This window comes from Mustela putorius, unplaced genomic scaffold (assembly GCF_011764305.1).
Source record: "Mustela putorius furo isolate JIRA1106 unplaced genomic scaffold, ASM1176430v1.1 tig00000174_pilon_pilon_pilon, whole genome shotgun sequence".
Taxonomy (NCBI): Eukaryota; Metazoa; Chordata; class Mammalia; order Carnivora; family Mustelidae; genus Mustela; species Mustela putorius.
Genome location: NW_025421304.1, coordinates 32,040,071 through 32,064,109, shown reverse-complemented (window position 1 = coordinate 32,064,109; position 24,039 = coordinate 32,040,071). Strand labels below are relative to the sequence as shown.

The window sequence follows — 24,039 nt, the reverse complement described above, 5'->3', positions numbered from 1 at the left end:
GGGACAGGGAGCCAAGCTCTCCACTGTACAGCGAGTCTGCAGAGCCCAGTTCTCAGAGCATCCCCTGTGCCCCCCTCTCTCAGAGCAGGTGCTGGTCCCAGGAGACTGTACGGGGAGGAGAACCCAAGCACAAGGCTCTGCCCACCCTCCAGCTCTGAGGTTCGCCTTCCATCCCAAGGAGCTGGAGCTCTCCAGTCACCGGATCTCTCCATGGCGCAACCTAACCTCAATCCCAGAGAGCGGGCCCTCAGGCCACCATTCCATGAAGAGCCACAAAGCTCACAATTCAGACACCAGAGGGCTGATCCCCTGAGAGGAGACAAGTACTGGACAGGCACAGAGCAGCGCGTGGCGTCCCAGCCCCTTGCCTTGGCCGAGGCGCCGCTCTCCATCTCCAAGATGACAAGGGGCTGGTTGGGGTTGCTGTCGATGAGCTGCTTTGTCTTCTCCAACACCTGCAAGGAAATCCAGAGGAGAGGGCTCAGGTCAAAGGCCCAGACCGCTGTCCACACAGTCTCCCATCCACCCACCAGCACGGCAGGACTCACGCGCTTCTGAACATCGGCTTTGCTAGCCCGGTCTAGGTCATCCATGATCTTCTTCAGGGATTTGAGATTCTCCCGGAATTCATCCTTCTGCCACTGGGGGATGACTGCAGTGGCCAGGGCCTGGAACCAGAACCACAATACCACTGGAGTCCAGACCACAAGGAGCTAAGATGTGAGGCCCAAGACCAGCCCACCCTTCTGGCTCTGAACACCACAGTCTTCCCTGACTCATATCCAGGAGGAAAGAAAAAACAAAAAGGTATCCACTAGCCTAGAGACAAGTCACTCTGTGAGCAACTACTGGTGCCGTACCGAGTAGGGCGAGTGGGGAAAGGGGCAGACACAGAGAGCTGGTCCCCACCAGGCAGTGAATATAGACTGTGACAGGCTCACAGGAAGCCTCCACATAACAGACATGAGGCGGCCTGGGAACAGTGGGCACCCCTCCTCCCAACTCCCTCAACTCCCCCTAGTGCTGAGAATGGGCCCTGCCGTCGGCAGTGGGGCAGCTAGCGGATTCCGGGGGTCCACAGGCCAGGATCCACCAAGACCCCTGTGGGACCACTGCACTGAGAACCAGGACCTGAGGCTTCTACAGGAGCATCCGATGCATCCAGCCCTCAGCGGGGCCTAAGGAGGGAGACAGCCCCTACCTCACCAAGGTCAGCGATCTCCCTCTGCACGTCCTTATTTGGCGCAGTCTGAGCCTTCACTTTGGCCTCCATGACCGAGAGAGAGTTCTTCAAGCTCTCTGCTTTCCTGAGGGCCTGGAGAGGGGCAGAGTTGTAAACCCCCGTGCGGTAACCTTCAGCTTCACTACCGGTAAACTGCGGGCGCACTGATGGCAAGCTCCGGAACAATACGCCCCCAACATGGCAGAAGTTTCTCGTTCTTTAGGGACCAAGTGCTGGCAGCCTCAGGCCCCAGGAAGGGCGCCCTCGTACCTGACTAGCACAAAGACTGTACCACCTCAGGCTTAGGGGAGAACCAAAAACTTCCGAGTCAGGAACCCTTCTCACCCCAACACAAGAACCGATCTTCAAGCCTCAGCACACCTCAGGCCGCAGGTACAGTCCCCACCCCTCGGGCAACCATCCCCGTGCACTGTGCATCTCAAACTAGGCATGTACCCTTGGGAAGATGTGAGTGAGTGCTGGGGCACTGGAAGCTACAGCCAAATTATGGCTTACCCTCCTAGACGCCGACAGATGATGGAACAAACAGCAGAATTTACGTATATTTTTAAAGATTAAAGCCAGCAGTTAGGCAGTTCTGCACAGTGGTGGCTCTCTTTTGCCACGTGGGGGTCACTGAAGGACAGTTTGGGGGTAGCACTGTACTTCCAATTCTGAGCACAGCATCTATGGAACCGTCTACACTATAGACTCAGATTGCACGACTCCTGCCTTGTTCCCATAAGCCACAAACCAGCTGCCACACTTACCTTCTGGGCTTCGGCCCCCGTGACGGCAACGATCCTCCGGATGCCCTTGGCAATAGCTTCTTCACTCACAATCACAAAAGTGCCTGCGTGACTTGAATTCCGCAGGTGCCTGATTGGAACAACACAAAGTCCACAGTGACCAGAGAGCCCACGCACCCTGGTCCCTACCGCACCCGGGAGCCCATGGTGAGGGCCTGAGGTCTCTGCGATCCTGGGGAAGCTCCCTCAACAGGACAAGGGGAAGAGGCCCTTTACGTGGATTTCGGGGAGGACTCAGGCCAGGAAGCCCAGCAGCAAGTCAGAGAAAGCCCAGCAGCAAGTCAGAGAAAGCCCAGCTGGGGCTGAGAACACACAGGCACTGAGTGAGACACCACCTTTCTGAGCCTCAGTGTTCTCAGGTATAAAATGCAGAGAATTCTCCTGCACGGGACTACTGTGAAACTCAAATGAAATCAAACAAAAGTACTCTGTAATCCTTAATGCCCAACACAATGTTCCTGCTGGCAGACTCTGTGTTCATTCTATTTCTGGTCCCCTTTGGAATAGAAACTATATTCTTCTGTCCCTGCCAGAACCTGAGAATATCCAAGGATTACCTTTAAAATCTCACCACAATCCTGTAAACAGGTTTTATTCCTCAGGAGCTCAGAAAACCCTAAAGTTCTTGGGTATGCTGTCTGCAAGTAAATGTCTGAGAACTTTGTTTTAGCCTTAGAAAAGTAAGAGTGGATCTAGCCTTTTACTCACATCCTCCAAGGACAGCACCAAATTAACAAAAAGCGAGTCCATCCACTGTTCCCCAATGTACTCACGTTCCCCCACAGAACTCAATGGAAGTGAGTGAGCCAGCAGGGCCAGAGGGGTCATCTAGCAGCTCGGACACGGGGACCCCAATGGAGACGACTCGCACAGGGTCAGGGTAGGTTTCATCAAACACAGCCCGTAGGCCCTGGATGGCTTTAGCTGCTGCCAGGGGACAATCCTGGGTGTAGACAGGCTGCCATGGAAAGAAAACAGAACAAAGCTGGGAAAAGTCTCTGGAGGTGCAGTACAAAGCAGCAGGGAAAGCACAGTCTTACAGGCAGGACTCTGGTTTCTAATCCTGGCTCTCATCATGTGCCCTGAGCCTCCTGGAATAAGGCACCCAGGTGTAAAATCAAGAAGCTCAAAATAGAATTCCCAATTGCTTTGCTAAACTGTGAACCGAATCTTTTTTTTTTTTTGGTGGACCAGATCTTAGATGTGCTGCATGTGAGCCAGAACCAGAAGAGCTCTGGAGGGAGTGAAGCAAAGACCTCCCTCTGCCCCCTCCCCAGAGGCCCTAAGGTCCCTCCACAGGATACCACCGCAGCCCCTCCACATATGCAGCTAAGAATTACTGCTTCGAACAAATCTGTGTGCTCGGCAGGATGCGGTCCCATGAGGACGAGCATCAGGACTGCGGAGAGGGCTCCATGGAGAAAGACGCCGGCGTAGGAAGGAGCAGGGCTCACGGCCTGAGAGCTGACGCACAATCCAACCTACCTTGGCTGCCTCAATCATCTGGTTGGCTATCTCTTCGGCCTTCTTGATCTGCTGGGTGGACATGGCTCCCTTGGCAGTGAAGTCAAACCGAAGGCGGTCGGGAGCAACCAGGGAGCCTCTCTGGTCCGCTTCCCCAAGCACGGAGCGCAGGGCGAAGTTCAGGATGTGCGTGGCCGTGTGGTTGCTCATGATGGGCCTCCGTCGGGGCTGTGGAGGGCAGGGGCAGCTGGTGGAGGGGTCTGCCAGTCATCCTGCAATCCCCGCTCTCTCCCTCCCGACTGCCAGGATTCTTAGTTGGACACGGGGCTGCCCGGACTGAGGGCTACGTTTCCCCATTTCCCTTGCAGCACACTGTGGCCATATGACATTCTGGTCAGTGTGTTGTGAGAAGATGTGATATACACCCTTAAAGGGAAGAACAGGGGCGCCTGGGTGGCTCAGTAGGTTAAGCCGCTGCCTTCGGCTCAGGTCGTGATCTCAGGGTCCTAGGATTGAGCCCCACATCGGGCTCTCTACTCTGCGGGGAGCCTGCCTCCCCCTCTCTCTCTGCCTGCCTCTCTGCCTACTTGTGATTTCTGTCAAATAAATAAATAAAAATTTATAAAAATAATAATAAAAAATAAATAAAGGGAAGGAACACGCCCTCCCCTTCCTCTTTCGCACTACCTAGAGTAAGAAGTAAGAGTTGGCCAATTATGGCCTGTGAGCCAAAATCCAGCCTTTTGTCCATTTCTATAAATGGGTTTATTGGAACACAGCCAAACCCACATGTTTATACATGATCTACGCTGCTTTTATGCTACCGCACCAGAGGTGTATGGTTGTGACTAAGACGATATGGCTCACAAAACTGAAAATATTGACTATCTGGAACTTTGTTTAAAAAAAAAAGTTTGCCGGGGCACCTGGGTGGCTCAGTGGGTTAGGCCGCTGCCTTCGGCTCAGGTCATGATCTTGGGGTCCCGGGATCGAGTCCCGCATCAGGCTTTCTGCTCGGCAGGGAGCCTGCTTCCTCCTCTCTCTCTCTGCCTGCTTCTCTGCCTACTTGTGATCTCTCTCTGTCAAATAAATAAATAAAAATCTTTAAAAAAAAAAAAAAAGTTTGGGGCGCCTGGGTGGCTCAGTGGGTTAAGCCGCTGCCTTCGGCTCAGGTCATGATCTCAGGGTCCTGGGATTGAGTCCCGCATCGGGCTCTCTGCTCAGCAGGGAGCCTGCTTCCCTCTCTCTCTCTCTGCCTGCCTCTCCATCTACTTGTGATTTCTCTCTGTCAAATAAATAAATAAAATCTTTAAAAAAAAAAAAAAAAAAAAGTTTCCCAACTCCTGGCCTAGAAATGGATCCAGTGGCTACCTTCCTGGACTGTGAAATGAAGGGCAACACCGCAGGAGTAAGGACAGAAAAACGAGCAAGGAAAGGCTGGGCCCTATGACTCTGTGGGGCAGAGTATCTGTAGCAGCTTGGACTTGGAGATGAGAAACACCCTTCTACCTTGTTTTAAGTGACTGTTAATTTTGAGCTCAGTCACATGAACAGAACCTAGTTCCTAATTAATACAGGATCCCAGGCTCCTGAGGAAGTATTTGCAGTTAATCTGGAGAAAGACCATCCCTGAAACAAGTCTCTAAATCTCAACTGAAGTCACTGTCCTCTGGGGCACATGACTGGCTCAGCAGGAGGAACTGTTCATCTTGATCTCGGGGTTACGAGTTTGAGCCCCACACTGGGTATAGATTATTGAAAATAAATTAATTAAAATAGAATAAAATAAAATCACAGTCCTCTGACTTAAGAACATATCCATTTAGTAACTCACAGCTGCACCCATCACAAAATGTTCTCTTGCATCAGACTCAGAATCATCTCACGAATTCACTTAGGAGTGACAACGATGACTGGACCAATTTAGAGCCAAAGGAGATGAATTCTTTTCATAATGTATATTGGGTCACTATGACACACACTTGAAATATCTTAGAATTTTATATGTCAACTATACCTCGATAAAAAAATTAAATTTTAAATTACAAACATAAAAATAAAAGGGAGAGGATTACTAACCAGGTCCAATGCCAAGCAGCATAATGTAACTCACCTCATCAATAAACAGCCGGACCTGGTCCCCGACTCTTAGGCTGCCATAGACGGTCCCTATGTGCAGCACGTACCCTCCTCGCACCTGAGCGTTCTTCACTGTGAATTCTGTTTTCTAAGAGGAGTCCAGGAGAAGAAGAATATGTAAGTAAGCCCAAATACATACATACATATATATATATATATGATCTCCTCTCTCTTTATCTACATATTACACATTCTCTAAGCTCCTCTTCCTACTGTGTATATATATACTGTTATACACACATTATACCATTAATACCGTTATTGTATACATACACACGCACCAAATCTACTGAAAATTAATCAAAAGGAATCACACAGAAGTGGAGCCCAGTGGCTATAAGGGGAAGCTAGAACAGGAGCAGTAATAATTTCAGAAAGAATTTGTCTATTACCGAACCAAGTGGAATGCTTGACAGGAAAGAACCATCAAGTATAGGCCCTCACAAGGAAAGATATACACTGCATCTCCTACGAGAAATCAACTACCCCTGCAACTCAGCCAATGAGAAACCCCCATCACCCAAGCTTGTGATTTTCTCCAGTGGACTTTCCTTTAAAATACTCGCCCCCCCCAACTTCCTCCTCCGCCTTCTCCATAAAATGGCAGTTCTCCTTCCTTTGCTGGACTTGCCTGTGCTTTTGCCATAGCTCACATGTCCCAAATTACAATTCTCTGCTACTTCCCAATAAACTTACTTTTCCTGGTAAAATACCAGTTTCATTTTTATAGTTGAACGGTACCTGTATTTACCATTAAAGATACAGACCACTTTATAGGTATACAAATATATGTGTGTATATATACAGAAACAGATGTTCTCTTAAGGAGCATGCTAGAGAATGTAAAGCCATCGTAAGGAAGCTGAAGTCCATGAGACGAGGTAACTCCTCCAAGATCACAGAGTCAGCAGTGGCAGAGATAGAGGCTGAGGCTTCTGCAAGGGAGTCTGTCCTCCAGAGAGCTACCTCTTATTCATGAGGAAAGCCTGGAGGAATCCAGGATCAACGAACACAGCACAACCACAGGGATCCTGCCAAGAGGGACCTAACCACAGTGATCAGTGGGATAAGAGGCAGCTCCCTTGGTCTCAGAAACACTGACAACGGACCACACCCAAAGACCACTGTGTCTCCTCCCCAAGGACAGGAGCGTGAGAAGCCAGAAAAGCTACCCCAGCCGAGGCCCAGCCCTCTGCTGGATGCCCCCATCCCCGGCTAACAAGGACGAACTGTTGGCTCACATCTTCACTGTTGTCCTCGACCTTCACCAGGTAGCCTTCATCATAGATCTGCCCGCCTTGCTCGGCATAGAAACAGGTCTTGTCCAGCACCACTCCACACTCCTGGCCCGTGCACACTTCCTCCACAAACATCTTGTCCCTGCGCAGAGCCATCACTGTCGCCACCGCACTTTCAAATGCTGGACAGAAGGGGGAACAGAGGGTCAAGGACTTCACTCCTACACTCGTGGCTGTCTTTGCTGGATTCTATGGCTCAAACTCTCCTTAGGTCCTAACTGTCTGATTTTATTTTACAATCAAGACCATTAGACTCCCCAAAAGGGCTTAACAGCTGGGAATATAACACTCAGTAGAGTGACCACCTGTCAGTTTGCTTCGGACCAGGGGAGACTTTCACATCACTGGGACAGTTCTGGTCACTCTATCTCTGAGCTGTTGAACAGGAACCTAGTGAATCTGAATATTTAGGACTAATAATAAATTCCCTACTCCCAAGGTCAAGTCATGCATGGGTGGTTCAGTGGTAGAATTCTCGCCTGCCAAGGTCAAGTCATAAAGAATGTATTCATTTTGTGGGCTTGCTTGGATAGATTTAGGGATCTCAGCTGATGCAAAAAAGCAAAAACACATACTGCCTGTTTCTTTGACTCTTAACTTCAGAATGCCTCTATTCTATCCTTTTCTCTTTACTTATTTATTTAAATTAAGTAATCTCAGGGCACCAGGTGGCTCAGTCAGTGAAGCGTCTCCCTTCGGCTCAGGTCATGATCCCAGGGTCCTGGGATTGAGGCCCACATTGGCCTCCTGCTCAGTGGGGAGCCTGCCACTTGCACTCCTTCCGGCTCGTGCTCTCTCTCACTATCTCTGTCTCTCTCAACTGAATGCATAAAATACTTGTTCAAAAATAAAAAATAAATTAAGTAATCTCTGTACCCACTGTGGGGCTTGAACTCAAGACTGCAGGATCAAGAGTCACATGATCTACCAACTGAGCCAGCCAGGCGCCCCTAGAATGCCGCTATCCTGATGCAAAATTCAGCAGCCACTGAAGATTGTATTAGTGCCAATTTCCTGGTTTTCTGAAAGGTGTTACAATTAGGAGAAAGTGGGTAAAGAGTACGAGGATTGTCCCTATAAATTTTTTTCACAACTTCCTATGAATCTGTAATTCTTAGAAAATAAAGGATTAGGGGCGCCTGGGTGGCTCAGTGGGTTAAGCCGCTGCCTTCGGCTCAGGTCATGATCTCAGAGTCCTGGGATCGAGTCCCGCATCGGGCTCTCTGCTCAGCAGGGAGCCTGCTTCCTCCTCTCTCTCTGCCTGCCTCTCTGCCTACTTGTGATCTCTGTCTGTCAAATAAATAAATAAAATCTTTAAAAAGAAAAGAAAGGATTAGAAAATTAGTAGCCATGGGTCTCTAGGAGTATAAAATTACAGAGTACGACTCTGCAGGACTACAGGAGAGGCTCTGCTAAATACCCTAGGTTCCTAATCTTGAGACCTGGCCAAGGTACGCACAGTAACACAAGAACACACCATAGCTCCCACTGGAGTCCGAATGGTAATTATACTTTGGGGAATCATCTGTTGCTTCCAGACCCTTCTCCCGGAGCTCTTCAATAGCATAGATGTCCAGCATAATGAGGTCTTCCCCTCCAGCTCCCTTGCCCTGTGATTTCAGCTGCCAGTAAGAGAAATAAACATAAGTTACCCCAATGTGGGAACAAGAATTCTGAAGGACCCCAGACTGCTAAAATAAGCCCAACAGAAAGCTCTAGAACAGTTTTTTAGTCTCAGCATTACCAACATTTGGGGCCAGGTAATTCTTTGTTTTGGGGGGCTGTCCACGGCAGGTGTTGAGCAGCCCCCTCGACCTCTACCCACCTGATGCCGACAGCATCCCACACTCAGCTGCGAAAACCAAAAAATGTCTTCATATATTATTGCCAAATCTCCCCTGGGGCCAACATGCCCCTGCAAGACACTCACTGGTCTTGGGAAAAATGGAATTCTGAAGACTTTAATGGAGGGAAACTCCTATTCTTCTTCTTGTTTAGTGTTGGGTTTTCAGCTCACTCCCTAAATTCTTTACCTGGGCCAGTTTCCTCTCCTCTTCAAATCCATCCATATCCACCACCAGGCCCTTCTCTTCAGCAATCAGTCCTGTGAGATCCACTGGAAACCCATAGGTGTCATAGAGGAGCCAAGCAGTGTCCCCTGCATGGCACAAAGGAACTGTGTAAGAATGACATGAAAGTCCCCTCCTTTGCCATCTCAAGCACTTCCCAAAGGAAGCTGGCAGTGACAGAAGGAACTGGAGACAAGGCTAGTTAGTATTGATTCTGTGCACTTGTCAGAAAATCCAACAAATCTTTCAGATTGATCTGGAGCAAGTACAAGAGGTCTCCCCGAAAAGTTCTGTTTCTTAATCAGAACACAAGTGTTCCCTTTGTGGAAATTCATCAGGCTTTCTCCTTGTGCATTACACTGCACTAAAATGTTAAAAAAAATGTTTTTAAATTTTCCAGTCTAGTTTAAAAAAAAAAAAAAGAAAGAAAGAAAAAAAGCCAAGCTGCAGAACAGTACATACCGTATGTTCCATTATTGCTAGAAAATACACACACACGCCCCTACATACATACATAGGTAAACAGAGTAAAGTCCTGAGTAGTTAGACAACAAACTCTTAACATCTGTTACCTCTGAGAAATGAGGTAACAGGAGAAAAGAGAATCTTCATTTTTTACTTCTGTGTTATTTAAATACTTTGCCACATTAACATATTACTTTTATAATTTTACTATAAACCCCATTTTATACCAAAAGCAGTATAACCAACCAAGCTATCCTGAGCCCTTGGAGACAGGGGACTCCACTGTCAATTGTGAAAAAGAGCTTGCCTCTTCTGGAAAGATTAACCTGGATGAAGAAAGGAACAAACTAGTCCTTACCAGGAATGGTTTTACAGTCTCCCAGGCTCTGAATTTTCCTGTCCAAGATGCGGCGCCCTCTGCTGAGAGTCTTAAGAAACTGCACTTCTTCTTCATTTATGATGTCCTTCACCATATCTGGGTCCTTCTTGAGCTCAGGAAATGCATCACCCTGGCAAAGGGAAAACAGAGACGTGGACTCCTTGAAGACAGACCATTCCATGAGCGCCTTAAAAACTCTCACTGACAATATGCTAATTCCCACCCCAGCCCTCTAAGCTAAGTGCATTAGCCGAACAGAGATAAGCAGGGAGATAGACCTACCAACGACTGGACGACAACATCTACTAACGTGGCAAAGAACCCCCTGCTGGCATTGAGTTTCTCATGGGAATATCGGACCGCCCGGCGGAGAATCCGTCTCAACACATACCTGAAACAGGCAGAAGACCACCTCCTCTAGACAACCTTCCAAGCATTTTTTAATGGGGTTTTTGGAATTCTACCCAAAGCAAATAACCAGCATTTTGACTCTTCCAGAGACATTCTTTTATCTAAGTCCTTTTTCTGTGAGCCCCTGAGGACATTTATTCCAGCAGAAAACTCAGGAATATACCCAACAAATACGTCGGTTTTTCTACCACATTCTGCTGACCCAGAGATGGAGTCAAGTTCAGCCCAGACGGCTGATGACTCAAATCTCAGGACCTGCCTATCAGTAAGAAAACTGCCTGGGCTTCATCAATATGGAGCCCATCCCGCCCTTCCAATATCCTACCAGACAACCTAAAATACAACCTCTATCTTCTTCTCTTGTACTTAGCAACAAAGATTTAATAAAAATGGCAACTCTGTAACACAAGCTGAAACTCTCTTAATCCCTAAAAAATACAAGGATCCCTCCAACTACCTAAGTGACAAAGAAAACAAACATAAAGCATGGCTTTAAGTTCCGTGGAGAGTCCTCAAACTCACAGTGGCAGTCCCAACCCCGCCCGACTTACCCCCGCCCTGTGTTGTCAGGTCGGCCGCCATCAGCCAGTGCCACGGTGATGGTCCGGGCATGGTCAGCCAGCACCCGGTAGGCCATATCGATCCCATCAGCATCATCGGCACCAACTTTCCCCGAGTACGGCCGGGCACCTGTGCCCTACAGATAAAAACCAGGAGGCAGCTCGTTAGGAAGCACCCTTCTGGTACCGCCTTGCCCTAGAAGATTCCAAGAGAACTGAATGGGCATAAGGGAAAGGATGGCCCTCTTCCCAGATCTTTTAATACTAAGAAGAGGGACAGAAAGAGCCTCCAGCCAGACCCCTGCACTCAACAAACCTCAGTACCTTATGCTTAGAGCCTCTTAAGTTATTAACAATTCAATTAACAGATGGTCACAGGTACCCTTAGCTGGCAAAGACATGATTATTTTACCTTTGACAGTACTGCTCAGAGTACAACCTAGAAACCTCCACAAACATCTGCATGTTTGCAATAGGACCAGTACCTTCTGAATGGCTTCGAAGTAAGGAACAAAAAGGTCAGTGTCATAGTTGGACATCTTATTCTGCAGTACAGACACCAGTCGCTCCAGGCCCATCCCTGTGTCGATGCTTTTCTTAGGAAGAGGTTTCAAAATGCCATCGCTTTCCCTGTAGGACCCAGAGAAAGAGAAGTTGAAACAAGGGCTCTAGGTGCCACCTCTCCCCGCTGGTTAAAACTCTGTTATGTAGCACAGATGACAGGCTGTGACTATTTGCCACCTGCCTCTGCCTGACTTGTTGGGAGGAGAGGAGGGGAAAACGTAAGTACTCTGGGGCCTATGAAAGAGTGAGGCATGAGCTGGGGTGGCTCAGTCAGTTAAATGTCATGATCCCAGAGTCCTGGGATCGAGCCCCGCATCGGGATCCCTGCTTCATGGACAGTCTGCTTCTCCCTCCCCTTCTGCCTCTTTCCACTCTTGTGCTTTCTCTCTCTCTAATAAATAAAATCTTTAGAGAATAAAAAATAAAGGGTGAAGCAGGTCTCAAGGAAATGAGCTTTAAAACTGCAGTCCACAGGGGCACCTGGGTGGCTCTGCTGGTTAAGCATCCAACTCTTGGTTTTGGCTCAGGTCATGATCTCTCAGTTGTGGGATCAAGCCCCACATCAGGCTCTGTAGTCAGTGTGGAGTCTGTTTCAGATTCTCTCTCCCTCTCTCTCTCCCACTCTTTCTCTCTCTCTCTCTGGTCAAATAAGTAAATAAAATCTTTAAAAAACTGAAATAAAATAAAATAAAATCGCAGTCCAAATTATAGCAAAAATGACATTATAGGAATAGTCCTGAAGCAGGTACTATGTGAAATAAAACTATTTTATAAAAGATTAGGTCCACCAGTGACTCAGAGATCAGAGGGAAAACCTGAGAGAAAAAATCTAAATAATGTCCACAAGATCCCCTGATGTCTTTAGTCTTGCTTTAGCTCTGTTCCACTATCCTCAAAGATGAGGATGAGAAGACAGCCTTGTGCTCTGAGTCCCTCTTTCTCTACATGGCTCAGGGAAAGGTGCTGCTATTAGCAGGAAGAGTTTAGGACCCCAAGGCCACCTGTTATACTGGATGAACACAAGGTTCCAAATCTCCAGCACGTTGGGGTCATCCTGGTTGACGAGGTGTGCAGCATCCCGGCCACCAATCCGGTCATAGTGAATCTCACTGCAGGGACCACATGGGCCCGTGTCACCCATCTCCCAGAAGTTATCCTTCATGTTGCCAGGGAGGATTTTGGAGTCATCCAGCCTGCGGAGAGTAAGAAGATAAGCTCAGTTACAGCCATTGACAAGGATCCTTTTTTTTTTTTAAATTAACGATTTTATTTTTATTATTTATTTGAGAGAATGAGAGAAAGAGAGCATGAGAGGGAGGAGGGTCAGAGAGAGAAGCAGACTCCCTGCTGAGCAGGGAGGCCCATGCGGGACTCGATCCTGAGACTCCAGGATCATGACCTGAGCTGAAGGCAGTCGCTTTACCAACTGAGCTACCCAGGTGCCCCCAATGACAAGGATTCTGCCCAGACTTGTATCCACTACTAAAGGAGATCCTTATGCATTCCTATTTAAAAAAAAAAAAAAAAAGGCACCCTCATTGGCAATGACTAACGCTGGGCCGACACAGCAGGGGCTAAGGGAGCAGGACAGGATTCTTCTCAGGCGTGACTACAACAGAATACAAAATACACATAAAGCTACGTTCATAACTAAACAAAAATCGGCAAAGACAAGGATATAGCCTAGAAAGGAACACATGAAAATGAAAACATATATGCTCATATGACCAGAATTTAAGCAAATACTTACTCTGCAAGTGTTCCTTCATTTTTAAAAAATGGAAACACCAGAAGCATTAAAACAGCTGCTGAATATTTCGAGTCACTTTTCTATGCCTCAATTTAGTCAACTTTCTCACCTTAAAATGATACCAAAATGCATTTAGTAAAATTAAAATTATTTCCAAAATACTGAACCCTCCTGAGAGCTGCTAGGTAAGACAGGCAGTCAGGAAAGATTGTGCACACTGGATAACAGGGTCCAGATACACACAAGCCAAGCAAAACAGGATTCCCACTCAAGTGTCTAAGGTTCGCATGTGTTATTAGCCAAAATGTCCAAGTACTTGTAAATGACAGAATCTAAGCAAGGAGGGGTTTCAGACCAAGTACCAGGGGAAGCCGGATTAGAGTAGTATTACTGGAGTCAAAGTAATTAATTCATAAATGAATGAATGAAACAGCAAAACCACTATGTGTGGTAAAAAGCTATACCTTTTCTAAGAGTTAAAGTAAAAAGAAAAAGAAAATGAACAGGGTGCATGGGTACCTCAGTCAGTTAAGCGTCTGACTCTTGGGTTTCGGCTCAGGTCAGGTCATGATTTCTGGGTGCTGGGATGGAGCCCCATGCCTGGCCCCCTACTCATCATGGAGCCTGCATGAGATTCTGTCTCTCCGCCCCTCCCCCTACTCACGCTGTGTTGCTCTCTCTCTAAAATAAATAAATCTTTAAAAAAAAAAAAAAAAGACAACGAATGCACCAAAGGGTAATTGTTCCTAGTCACTCCCACCTCCATCTCAAAATGCACAGCCTGCAACAGGACAAGGCAATGCACCCCAAGCCCTAATAGCCCATGGCAGCACCAAGTCAGAAATCACTTCACTCCTCCACACTCTACATGTGAGATGCATTCTTACCCCAAGTTTTGCCAGATCTGTTTGCACTCCAGGTCTGGTTCTAAGCCAGCTGCTTCATCCCCACCAAAGTAAGTAACATAAAGCCTCTCAACTGGAATGCCAAACTCTTGGGTGAGAAGCTCCAAAGCCATCTTACATGCCAATTCCTACAAAAAAGAACAACAACAAAAAAAATGCAGAATGTGGCCAAGCCAAAAATCTATTTAGGCTGAGTAGAAAAGTGCAGACCCGAGGAATGCAAATATAAAACTACAACATCTTTACTATCAACCCAGACAAATGAAGGATCAATTTATAGAAGATACCAAAACATAAACCGGAATCATCAAATGCTAGGCACTGCATCCTGGAAGGCTTAGATCCCCTCTTCGAACTTACCTTGAAGTAATCTCCGAAAGACCAGGAGCCCAGCATCTCAAAGAAGGTGTGATGATAGACATCCTTGCCCACGTCATCCAGGTCGTTGTGTTTGCCCCCAGCCCGGATGCACTTCTGGGTATTGGCAGCTCTGCTCAGCTTGGCCATGGGGTGAGATGGGTCAATAGTGTTCAGAAAGATGGGTTTGAACTAAAAAAGAAAGGGAACATTTCAGCTTTGAAGGAGGTGTCGAGCCATCAGGTGGTCACATGGTGGCAGGTAGAGACCACACAGAAACTGTTGTTTGTGATGTATTTAATTAGCCTGGAATACGGAGACACTTGGGAGGCACGTGGCCTGACAGGGCAGCAGCACGGGCAGCCTGTCTGAGAGCAGCTTCTTCCTGGTCCTTGCTCTCAGTCTCCACCATTGCTAGCAACACCACCTGCACCAGGGAAACACCTGCTGGATCTGTGTATCAGCCAGAGGCTGATGTGGTGAAACCCACGCTTCCTCAGGAGTCTCTGGTGGTCAGGGCTTAGGACATCTTTCTGGAAGAACTTAGTGTAAAAGTGATATGCTGGAGGCACCTGGCTGGCTCAGTTGGTAGGGCAAGGAACACTTTGATCTCAGGGTCATGAGTTCAAATCCCACATTGGCCACAGAGCTACTTTAAAAATAATAATTATAATTATTATTTTAAAAAATGATGTGCAGGCTTAATGGTACAGGTGATAAGGAAGAAAAAAACTGAGACCTATTAAGGGAGTAAAATCAGCACAACTTGATGAACGACCCATGTGCAGAAAAGGTATTATTTTGCTCTCAGGATTTATCAAATTACACTTTGATGTAACATTGTTATATAAGTTTATTTATTTTCCCACTCACTAGACCTGTCCAATTTGGTAGCCCACCAGTCACCTGTGACTTATACAATTAATTAAAATGAAATTATTAGTAATTAACCAAAATTTTCTAAAAACAAAAAATTCTCGGGACGCCTGGGTGGCTCAGTTGGTTAAGCAGCTGCCTTCGGCTCAGGTCATGATCCCAGCGTCCTGGGATCGAGTCCCACATCGGGCTCCTTGCTCAGCAGGGAGCCTGCTTCTCCCTCTGCCCCTGCCTGCCATTCTGTCTGCCTGTGCTCACTCTCTCCCCCTCTCTCTCTCTGATAAATAAATAAAATCTCTTTAAAAAAAAAAAAAAATTCTGTTCCTCAGTCGCATCAGCTCACTAATACGCATGGGGTGCCTGGCCAGCTCAATTGGTGAAGCATGCAACTTCGGATCTCGGGGTTGTAAGTTTGAGTCCCATGCTAGGTGTAGAGATTACGTAAATAAATAATATAAAAACCTAAAATAAAAAAAATCATCATATGTGGCTGGTGGCTACCATACCCGATAGCCCAGTCATAGCCATAGAACATGACCATCATTGTCAAAGTTCCATTTGACAGTTCTGAACTAGACCATGAACCCCTTAAAAGCAAAAACCGTATTACTTATCTTCATATATCCAGTACCTAGCACAATACCTGAAAAAGGGCAGATGCCTAATAAATACTATTTTTAAATGTTTAAAAAAAAAAAAAAAAGCAAAAACCCATCAAGGTATTTCTGATTAAGAAGCAGTAAGAGGCAGTACAGCACAAAAGTTAAGCTAAGCAAAGGACTGCCGGGTTTCCGATCCATACTCCAGCATTCACCAGCTATGTCAGCTTGGGCAATTTACCTGAGCTGTCAGTGCATCAGTACAGAGTGAGCATTAAATGAGTCAGCTCACATAAAAGACGTAGAACAATTCCTGGCACATAGTAAATGCGAAGTACATCAGTCTAATAATTACGGCTATTCAGAGAACATTAGGACACTGGACTCCCGGGGCGCTTGGGTGGCTCAGTCGTTAAGCATCTGCCTTCAGCTCAGGTCATGATCTCAGGGTCCTGGGACTGAGCCCATATTGGGCCCCCTGCTCAGCAGGAAGACTGCTTCTCCCTCTCCCATTCTCTCTGCTTGTGTCCCCTCTCTCACTGTCTATCTCTCTGTCAAATAAATCTATAAAATCTTTAAAAACAAAACAAAACAAATACTGGACTCCCATGGTTCTTCTACCAAGTATAGTTGACACATGTGGGAGAAGATAAAACTCATGCCTAGGAATGCCAGAGTAAAAGAGAACCTTCCCAGTATTCCAGAAAACCCATCACCTTGCAATCCACATAAAATTAGTGCCCCCTGGGGCACTTGGGTGACTCAGTGGGTTAAAGCCTCTGCCTTAGGATCAGGTCATGATCCCAGGGTCCTAGGATAGAGCCCTGCATTGGGGTCTCTGCTCAGCAGAGAGCCTGCTCCTACCCACCACCCCCGCCCTGTCTGCCTCTCTGCCTACTTGTGATCTCTGTCTGTCAAATACATAAATAAAATCTTAAGAAAAAAAAATTAGGGGTGCCTGGGTGGCTCAGTGGGTTAAGCCTCCGCCTTCAGCTCAGGTCATGATCTCAGGGTCCTGGGATCGAGCCCCGCATCAGGCTCTCTGCTCAGAAGGGAGCCTGCTTCCCCCTCTCTCTCTGCCTGCCTTTCTGCCTACTTGTGATCTCTCTCTCTGTCAAATAAATAAATAAAATCTTAAAAAAAAAAAAAAAGGAAAAAAAGAAAAAAAAATTAGTGCCCTCTATTCCAGATGTAGACAAAGGACTCACACATATAATTGAAAACATGTGTATAATTGTACAGCTAATGTTATACAAGATGGAGAGTGTTCCCACTGGGGCACCTAGGTAGCACAACTGGTTAAGTGTCTGCCTTTGGCTTGGGTCACGAACCCAGGGTCCTGGGATCCAGCCCTGCAACAGGCTCGCTGCTCAGTGAAAAGTCTGCTTCTTTCTCCCCCTCTGACCCTCCCCTATGCTTCAGTTCTTGCTGGCACACATACTCTCTCTCCCTCTCTCTCTCTAATGAATAAATTTAAAATCTCTCCAAAAAAAGAAAGAAAGAAAGAAAGAAAATGTTCTTGTTCCTACTGCCTCTAATTTTCTATGTCAGGAAAGAAAAGAAAATATCAACTTATCAGTTAGTACAGAGTGAGACACATTCTAAGGGCCAGTCGGTCCATAGGGCTAAGGGTTCCAAGAAAACCACCTGAAGGCATTATGTAACCTGAATCCACTTCCAGGCCACAATCAGCCTGATAAACAGTGTTCAATATCACAACAAAGCTTTCAAATTATCTTTTAAAGCTCACTACTCTAAATATAAATCCTACTAATAAAGTTTCATCAGCAGTGGATCCAAATTGGCATTGGTGGCAGTAGCTTCAAGAAAGATTAAAAAAAAAAAATCACTATGGGCTCTAGGTGTCTCAGTCTGTTAGGCATCTGACTCTTGATTTTGGCTCAGGTCATGGTCTCAGGGTCCTGGGATCAAGCCCCATGTGGGCTCCAAGGTGAGTGGAGAATCTGCTTGAGATTTTCTCTTTCTCTCCCACTAACCCTTTCACTGACCCCTACACATGTGCACACACTCTCTCTCTAAATAAATAAATCTTTAAAAAGATTTAATTAAAAATGTAATTAAAAGATTTAATTAAAAAATTTAAAATAATATAAAAGGTAAAAAAGCAATAAAGTTACATGACTCAGAATGCGAACAAAAGCAAAGCTTTTTTTTTTTTATTAAAGATTGTATTTATTTATTTGACAGAGAGAGATCACAAGTAGGCAGAGAGGCAGGCAGAGAGAGAGGGAGAAGCAGGCTCCCTTGCCGAGCAGAGAGCCTGACTTGGGGCTCGATCCCAGGACCCTGAGATCATGACCCGGGCCGAAGGCAGAGGCTTAACCCACTGAGCCATCCAGGCGCCCCTACTTTTTTTATTTTTATTTTTTAAAGATTTTATTTATTTGACAGACAGAGATCACAAGGCAGGCAGAGAAAGAGGAGGAAGCAGGCTCCCTGCTGAGCAGAGAGCCCGATGTGGGGCTCGATTCCAGGACCCTGGGATCATGACCTGAGCCGAAGGCAGAGGCTTTAACCCACTGAGCCACCCAGACGCCCCAAAAGCAAAGCTTTAAAAGAATCCTGAAGTACTCACTTATTTTATAAAGAAAAAAATAAGGGGGGGGCCGCCTGGGTGGCTCAGTCTATTAAGCATCTGCCTTCAGCTAAGGTCACGATACCAGGATTCTGGGATCAAGGCGCATGTCAGGCTCCCTCCAAGGTGAAGAGCCTGCTTCTCCCTCTCCTGCTCCCCTCGCTTGTGCACTCTCTCTCAAATAAATAAATAAAATCAGAAAGAAAGGAAAGGAAAGGAAAGAAGGAAGGAAGGGCAGGAGGGAGGGAGGGAGAAGGAAAGAAGGAACGGAAGACAGAGAGAGAGAGAGAGAGAGAGAAATAACAAAAGAAAGTGAAGAAGTCAAGGAGAATCACAGCAGCGGGTGAATAGGTCTCTTCAGGGCTCAGTTAGATTAATCTAGCCAATGACGAAGAAAACATAGCTTTTTCCTTAGAAGAAAGTAAAGGCAAAACTTTATATAGAGCAGGGGCACCCGGCTGGCTCAGTCGATAGGACATGCAACTCCTGAACGGCGGAGTCTAAGTTATTTATTTATTTTTAAAAAAAAATAAAGATTATTTATTTATTTATTTGACAGACAGAGATCACAAGTAGGCAAAGAGAGAGGAGGAAACAGTCTCCCAGCTGAGCAGAGAGCCCGATGTGGGGCTCAATCCCAGGACCCTGGAATCATGATCTGAGCCAAAGGCAGAGTTATTAACCCACTAAGCCATCCAGGTGCCCCACGGAGTCTAAGTTAAAGCCCCACGGTGGGTATAGAGCTTATTTAAAAAAATAAATTAGGGGCGCCCGGGTGGCTCAGTCATTAAGTATCTGCCTTTGTTTTGCTCAGGTCATGATCCCAAGGCCCTGGGACCATGCCCCACAACAGGCTCCCTGCTTGGTGGGAAGCCAGCTTTCCCTCTCCCGCTCCCCCTGCTTGCGTTATTGCTCTCTCTGTCTCTCTTTCTGTCAAATAAATAAATAAAAATCTTTAAAAAAAAAAATTAAATAAGTAAATAAATAATGTTAAATCAAAGAAAGGAAAAGGAAAAACCCTTCTTACCTGGTTCATGCCCGCATTGGCGAAGAGCAAAGTAGGATCGTCCAACGGGATGGTGGCAGACGAGTGAACGTAGGTGTGCTCGTTCCTCTTGAAGAAATCTATAAATCGCTGCCGGATTTCACTTGCTGTTAGGGTCGAGTCCATCTTGAAAATAACGCTACGGAACTAAGCAGAGGGAAAAAAAGAAGGAAAATTCGGGGAACTGAAACTAAGAGATAAGTAGGCGTTACACAAGACTCCTGGCTTCTCAAGCCAAATCAAATCAGGACACAGAAAGCTGTTTGATCCTAAAACCTCTATGTTGTAACGTCCAAGGCTAAAATCATTATCGAAGCAAAACTTGCTGCACTAGCAGACAATAGTCCCACGTGTTCTTCCTTCCCATGCCAACCTCAATAGGTTCAATACACCAACACATCAAGTAGAGCAGGAGTGTTTCTTCGTGTGTTCATTTATTCCAAACTATGAAGATGTATAGCGCATCCTCTGTGCCAAGGCCTAGGCCAGGAATTAGGAAATGGGAATAAAAACCTGATGGTTTACCGTCCAGCAGAGACGCCAACTGGGGATGCGGGGGATGCTCAGAAGACCTGTGTTCCAATCCTGGCTGTAAATCCTTAATGGAGTTACTTCACTTCGCCAACACAAGGACAGGTCCATATGAGAATGAACTCGAAGGCCCCTTCCAGCTCTGTGTTCATCTACATGCCTACAATCGTCCCATTATCCCTAAAGTCAGGGTCTCTAGGTTTGGCCTGACCACCTGAGGGAGGCTGCTGTCAACAGTAGTGGACCTGGGGATGGGGCCAGTTATACAAGGAACTGTCTGCAAGTAGGACGATACCTGCCTCCACCTAGCCGGAGCACCCCCCAGAACAACTGGCTGGCAGACGGCAACCTTCCCAGCTATTAGGTTACTAAGGGGTGAGGATGCTACAGCCACACTGAGGAGGTAGAGCTCAGAGCCAGTAAAAGAGAAAGGAGTTCAGAAGAGAGAGAAGCTAAGAAATGATACAACTTGACAATGTCAAAGCTCTTTCACACTTACTATGATTTCCCTGAGAGGCAGGTTGGGGAAAAGTGACAGTCCCTGGTGAGCAGGTGCCCATCGCCAGCATGGTACTACAGTGCCATCAGCACTGGCTGTCCAAAAAAATGGGAACCATCTGGCTGACATTAGTCTCTAGAATTCGAGACCCAACTCTAACCATAAATAAGTTACTGCGTCCCAAATTTCTTCTTTGGGTTTTTTTGTTTTGTTTTGTTTTTGAGAGATGAAGAAAGAGAGTGCAAACGCTCAAGTGCAGGGGAGGGGAGGAGAAGCCAATGTGGGACTGGATCCCAGAACCCTGTGATCATGACCTGAGCCGAAGGCAGACACTTAACCCACTGAGCCCGGTATCCTTTTTGTGTAAAATAGTAGTATCTAGGGACACCTGGGTGGCTCAGTGGGTTAAAGCCTCTGCCTTCGGCTCAGGTCATGATCCCAGGGCTCTCTGCTCAGCAGGGAGCCTGCTTCTGTTCCTCTCTCTCTGCCTGCCTCTCTGCCTACTTGTGATCTCTGTCTGTCAAATAAACAAATAAAATCTTTTTTAAAAAAAGTATTTACTCCGCCTATTCCCGGCTGTTGTGAGACAAAACCCACCTGACACTTGGAAGCAACTTGTAAACTGGAAAGCTCTAAAGGAACATGGGTGCTATTACTTCAAGTCACTTAGTGTGCAAAGTTGTTTTTTTCCCTTCTTCTAAGAAGATAAAGATGCACACAGTGATTCACAGTTAACCACAATTTCAAATGATTAATTCACAATTCAATCAACTACTTACGGGAACAAAAGCCCTTTGGACAAAAAGATGATGAAACACTGGCTGAAAGAACCCGAGTGAACTAAAACTCCCACAGATAAGGACTTTAATGCCCAGGCAAAGGAGTGAAGGCTAGGGTTTTTAGAAACTTTGCTACACCCCATCCCTCCTCATCGTGGCTCTCAATCAGTCTTAATGGTGACAAAAATTAATGTACAGTGCCAATTCTGAATGAGCAACATCAGAGCAGTTTCAAAACGTTCACTGCTCCTCCTCTGAACAGGCTGAGGTAAATAAGCTGCATCCCAAAAGACTTGTAGACTTTCCATTTTGCTTACTCATTCAACATATATAAACGCATATTGTGCGAGGAACCAAGAATGAGTCTCTGCCCTCAACAGGGAGACAGTCATACAGAAAGAACTGCAAAATGATGTAAGGATCCGATATATATTCACAATATGCCATATAGAGGCGGAACTCTTAAAAGGCACGTCACCATCACAAATTCATTTATTCAATATATACGGGAAGGCTGTATAGTATTTATATCCACTGAAAAGTGGGAGAAAGGGTGGTCCTCAGATTCTACTTCCCAGCAGGGGCTGTAAAGGCCTGGAGTACCTTAAATCACAATGGCTTTTGGGTTTAAGACACCAGTCCTAGGACCTTTCAATGTCCTCTTCATTTGCCAAGTAAGTTGTCTACCTTACCCCACTCTTTTCCATTTCCTAGTTAACTCCTGGACTTTGATATAGCAATTCCGAAGACACTTACTTAAGGAAGCCTTCTCCTTCTTGATCAGATTCTCACTATACCTACCCCGCCCCCCCCCACCGTAGCTTCAGGTGTCTTCCTTTAAAACTTCTACACCCACTGGACTGTTTGTTCAACGTCCATCTCCCCCATCACGCTCTAAGTTCCACCCCCGTGAGAATCATGACTGATTTTTGCTCACCATACGGGAATAGCCTCAACATCTAGTCCAATGATTGCTAAGTTAGTATTTCAGGATTAGGTATGATCCTTTAATAGCAAACTGCTAGCGAACCGGAAGCACACCGGGAAATGCACTCTCTGTTAAAGTACCAGCAGAACACGACGGGGCACACACAGTGCCTCCAGATAAACCTGAATAAGTACCGCCTAGTTTTAAGAATTTAGGAAATGGCTCACAGGGGAATTCCAACCTTCTAGCCCACCCTCGCACACACCCCCAACACACACAGAACCTCCTCGCCCGTCCCGAGGGGTTAAAACCCGAGGAGATAAAACCTCAGCTTTGAGCAGGTAGTCAATGGCAACCGTGATCCTCCCAAGGTCTTGGTCCTCCGCAAGGCCACCCGAGGCCACTCCGGCCGCAGCGCCCCAGGGGTCTGAAGATGCCGCTCCCGCGCTGCGCCGCAGCCCCAAGTCCACCGCAGGCCCTGGTTCCAGAGGCCTCGTGGGGCCTGGCCCCAGGGACCCGCTGGGGAGGTTGCGCTTTCAGGCCCACGACCTAGCAGCTCTAGCGACACCGCAAATCTCTCCGAGGCCCGTCTACTTCTCCCGAGGGCCGCCTTCCCCAACTCCTACATAAGGACCCCCCACCCAGAGACCGAGGTTACCTGGTCCAGCAGACGCAGAGCGGCACCAGCCGCGAGCCACTACAGACCGCAGCCTTCACAACCCCGCCCAGTCAGAGCGCCGCGATGGAAAGTGCACCGCCCAGCCTTATCTTTACGAGGTATTATTGGTCCGTCTAGATGCCAATCAATCTGAGCACGAATCAGCTTACTAGTTGGTTCCAGAAAGGCGGCTCTATGTCGGCTGATGCAATGGCCCGGAATAGAAGGGCAGGGATAAGTCACGTGACCGGGTAGGCTGCGGGCTTCTGGAGGTCGACATTTTGGTTTGCAAAGTCCCAATAGTTGACCTGGTTAATAACGGTAACCAACGACGTGTGTTTGTTAAAGGTCACGGCCTTGGTGTACAGTTCTGTTCACTGTGGAAATATGTTACTTTCGTATATAAAAGTGCATTCTATACATAAGGACGGCCAAGCTCAAAAGCCAGTTTAAAAGAAAAAAGAAAAAAAAAAAAAAAAAACACTTGAACTAGCTTCCCAGTTCACCCCAACTCATTAATCATTATCCCACCTAACATTTGCTGAACACATGTAGTATGCGCCGGCACTGATGTAAACTTTCGAGCTAATCTTCACAACAATGAATGAGTTATAATGGAGTTACTAATATTACCTGTTTTTAACAGCTAAGGAGACTGAGGCACCCAGAGGTTAAGACAAGGACAAAACCAAGAAAGACAAGTGTTTGTTCTGATCCACATTAGCCCAAAATAACATATTTGGCCTAAACAATCAGAAATGGGTCAGCCTTTGTGCCACCACAATTAAAATGGAAAGCCAGAATTGTACAAGCTTATTTTCAAAATAAAGTGATATTGGTTGTAGTCTAAATACCTTTATTATGTTGCTGGAGTTGTCGCTATTAGGATAGCACCTTCACTCGTGAAAGAATTAGAGACACATTTACAAAAAATTTTTTTCATTTCACCCAACGACTGTGTCAATACACATGAAAAGAAATAGTTGAGACCCAAATGTAACATTTTTCTAAGCATTCTACTTGAATTATCCTGTTCTCTATGATCTGTTTCTCTTGTAGGTAATGCAACTATAAAATAGAAAGAAAACTATTTTTTTAAAGATTTTATTTATTTATTTGACAGACAGAGATCACAA

General features: G+C 46.4%; 1 protein-coding gene across 3 annotated transcripts in view; it reads right to left on the bottom strand.

Annotated features, from left to right (window-relative positions):
* AARS1 (alanyl-tRNA synthetase 1) overlaps positions 1-24,039 on the bottom strand; it is a 28,483-nt gene that overhangs the window by 1,074 nt on the left and 3,370 nt on the right. Inside the window, exons 1-19 of one of the 3 annotated variants that reach the window (XM_004754023.2) lie at positions 22,904-23,033; positions 19,491-19,655; positions 14,396-14,584; positions 14,018-14,163; positions 12,382-12,573; positions 11,302-11,446; positions 10,808-10,953; positions 10,128-10,236; positions 9,825-9,975; positions 8,966-9,090; positions 8,410-8,554; positions 6,876-7,054; positions 5,609-5,722; positions 3,517-3,723; positions 2,805-2,989; positions 1,993-2,101; positions 1,202-1,315; positions 549-668; positions 369-455 (exon numbers count right to left, since the gene is read on the bottom strand). In XM_004754023.2, the coding sequence (XP_004754080.1) occupies positions 369-455; positions 549-668; positions 1,202-1,315; positions 1,993-2,101; positions 2,805-2,989; positions 3,517-3,723; positions 5,609-5,722; positions 6,876-7,054; positions 8,410-8,554; positions 8,966-9,090; positions 9,825-9,975; positions 10,128-10,236; positions 10,808-10,953; positions 11,302-11,446; positions 12,382-12,573; positions 14,018-14,163; positions 14,396-14,584; positions 19,491-19,634 (2,607 nt within the window). In that variant the 5' untranslated portion in view covers positions 19,635-19,655; positions 22,904-23,033. Of the gene's footprint in view, positions 1-368; positions 456-548; positions 669-1,201; positions 1,316-1,992; positions 2,102-2,804; positions 2,990-3,516; positions 3,724-5,608; positions 5,723-6,875; positions 7,055-8,409; positions 8,555-8,965; positions 9,091-9,824; positions 9,976-10,127; positions 10,237-10,807; positions 10,954-11,301; positions 11,447-12,381; positions 12,574-14,017; positions 14,164-14,395; positions 14,585-19,490; positions 19,656-22,571; positions 22,845-22,903; positions 23,034-24,039 lie in introns of those variants that run through there. The other 2 variants (XM_045076296.1, XM_013057021.2) reach the window with 2 other exon arrangements.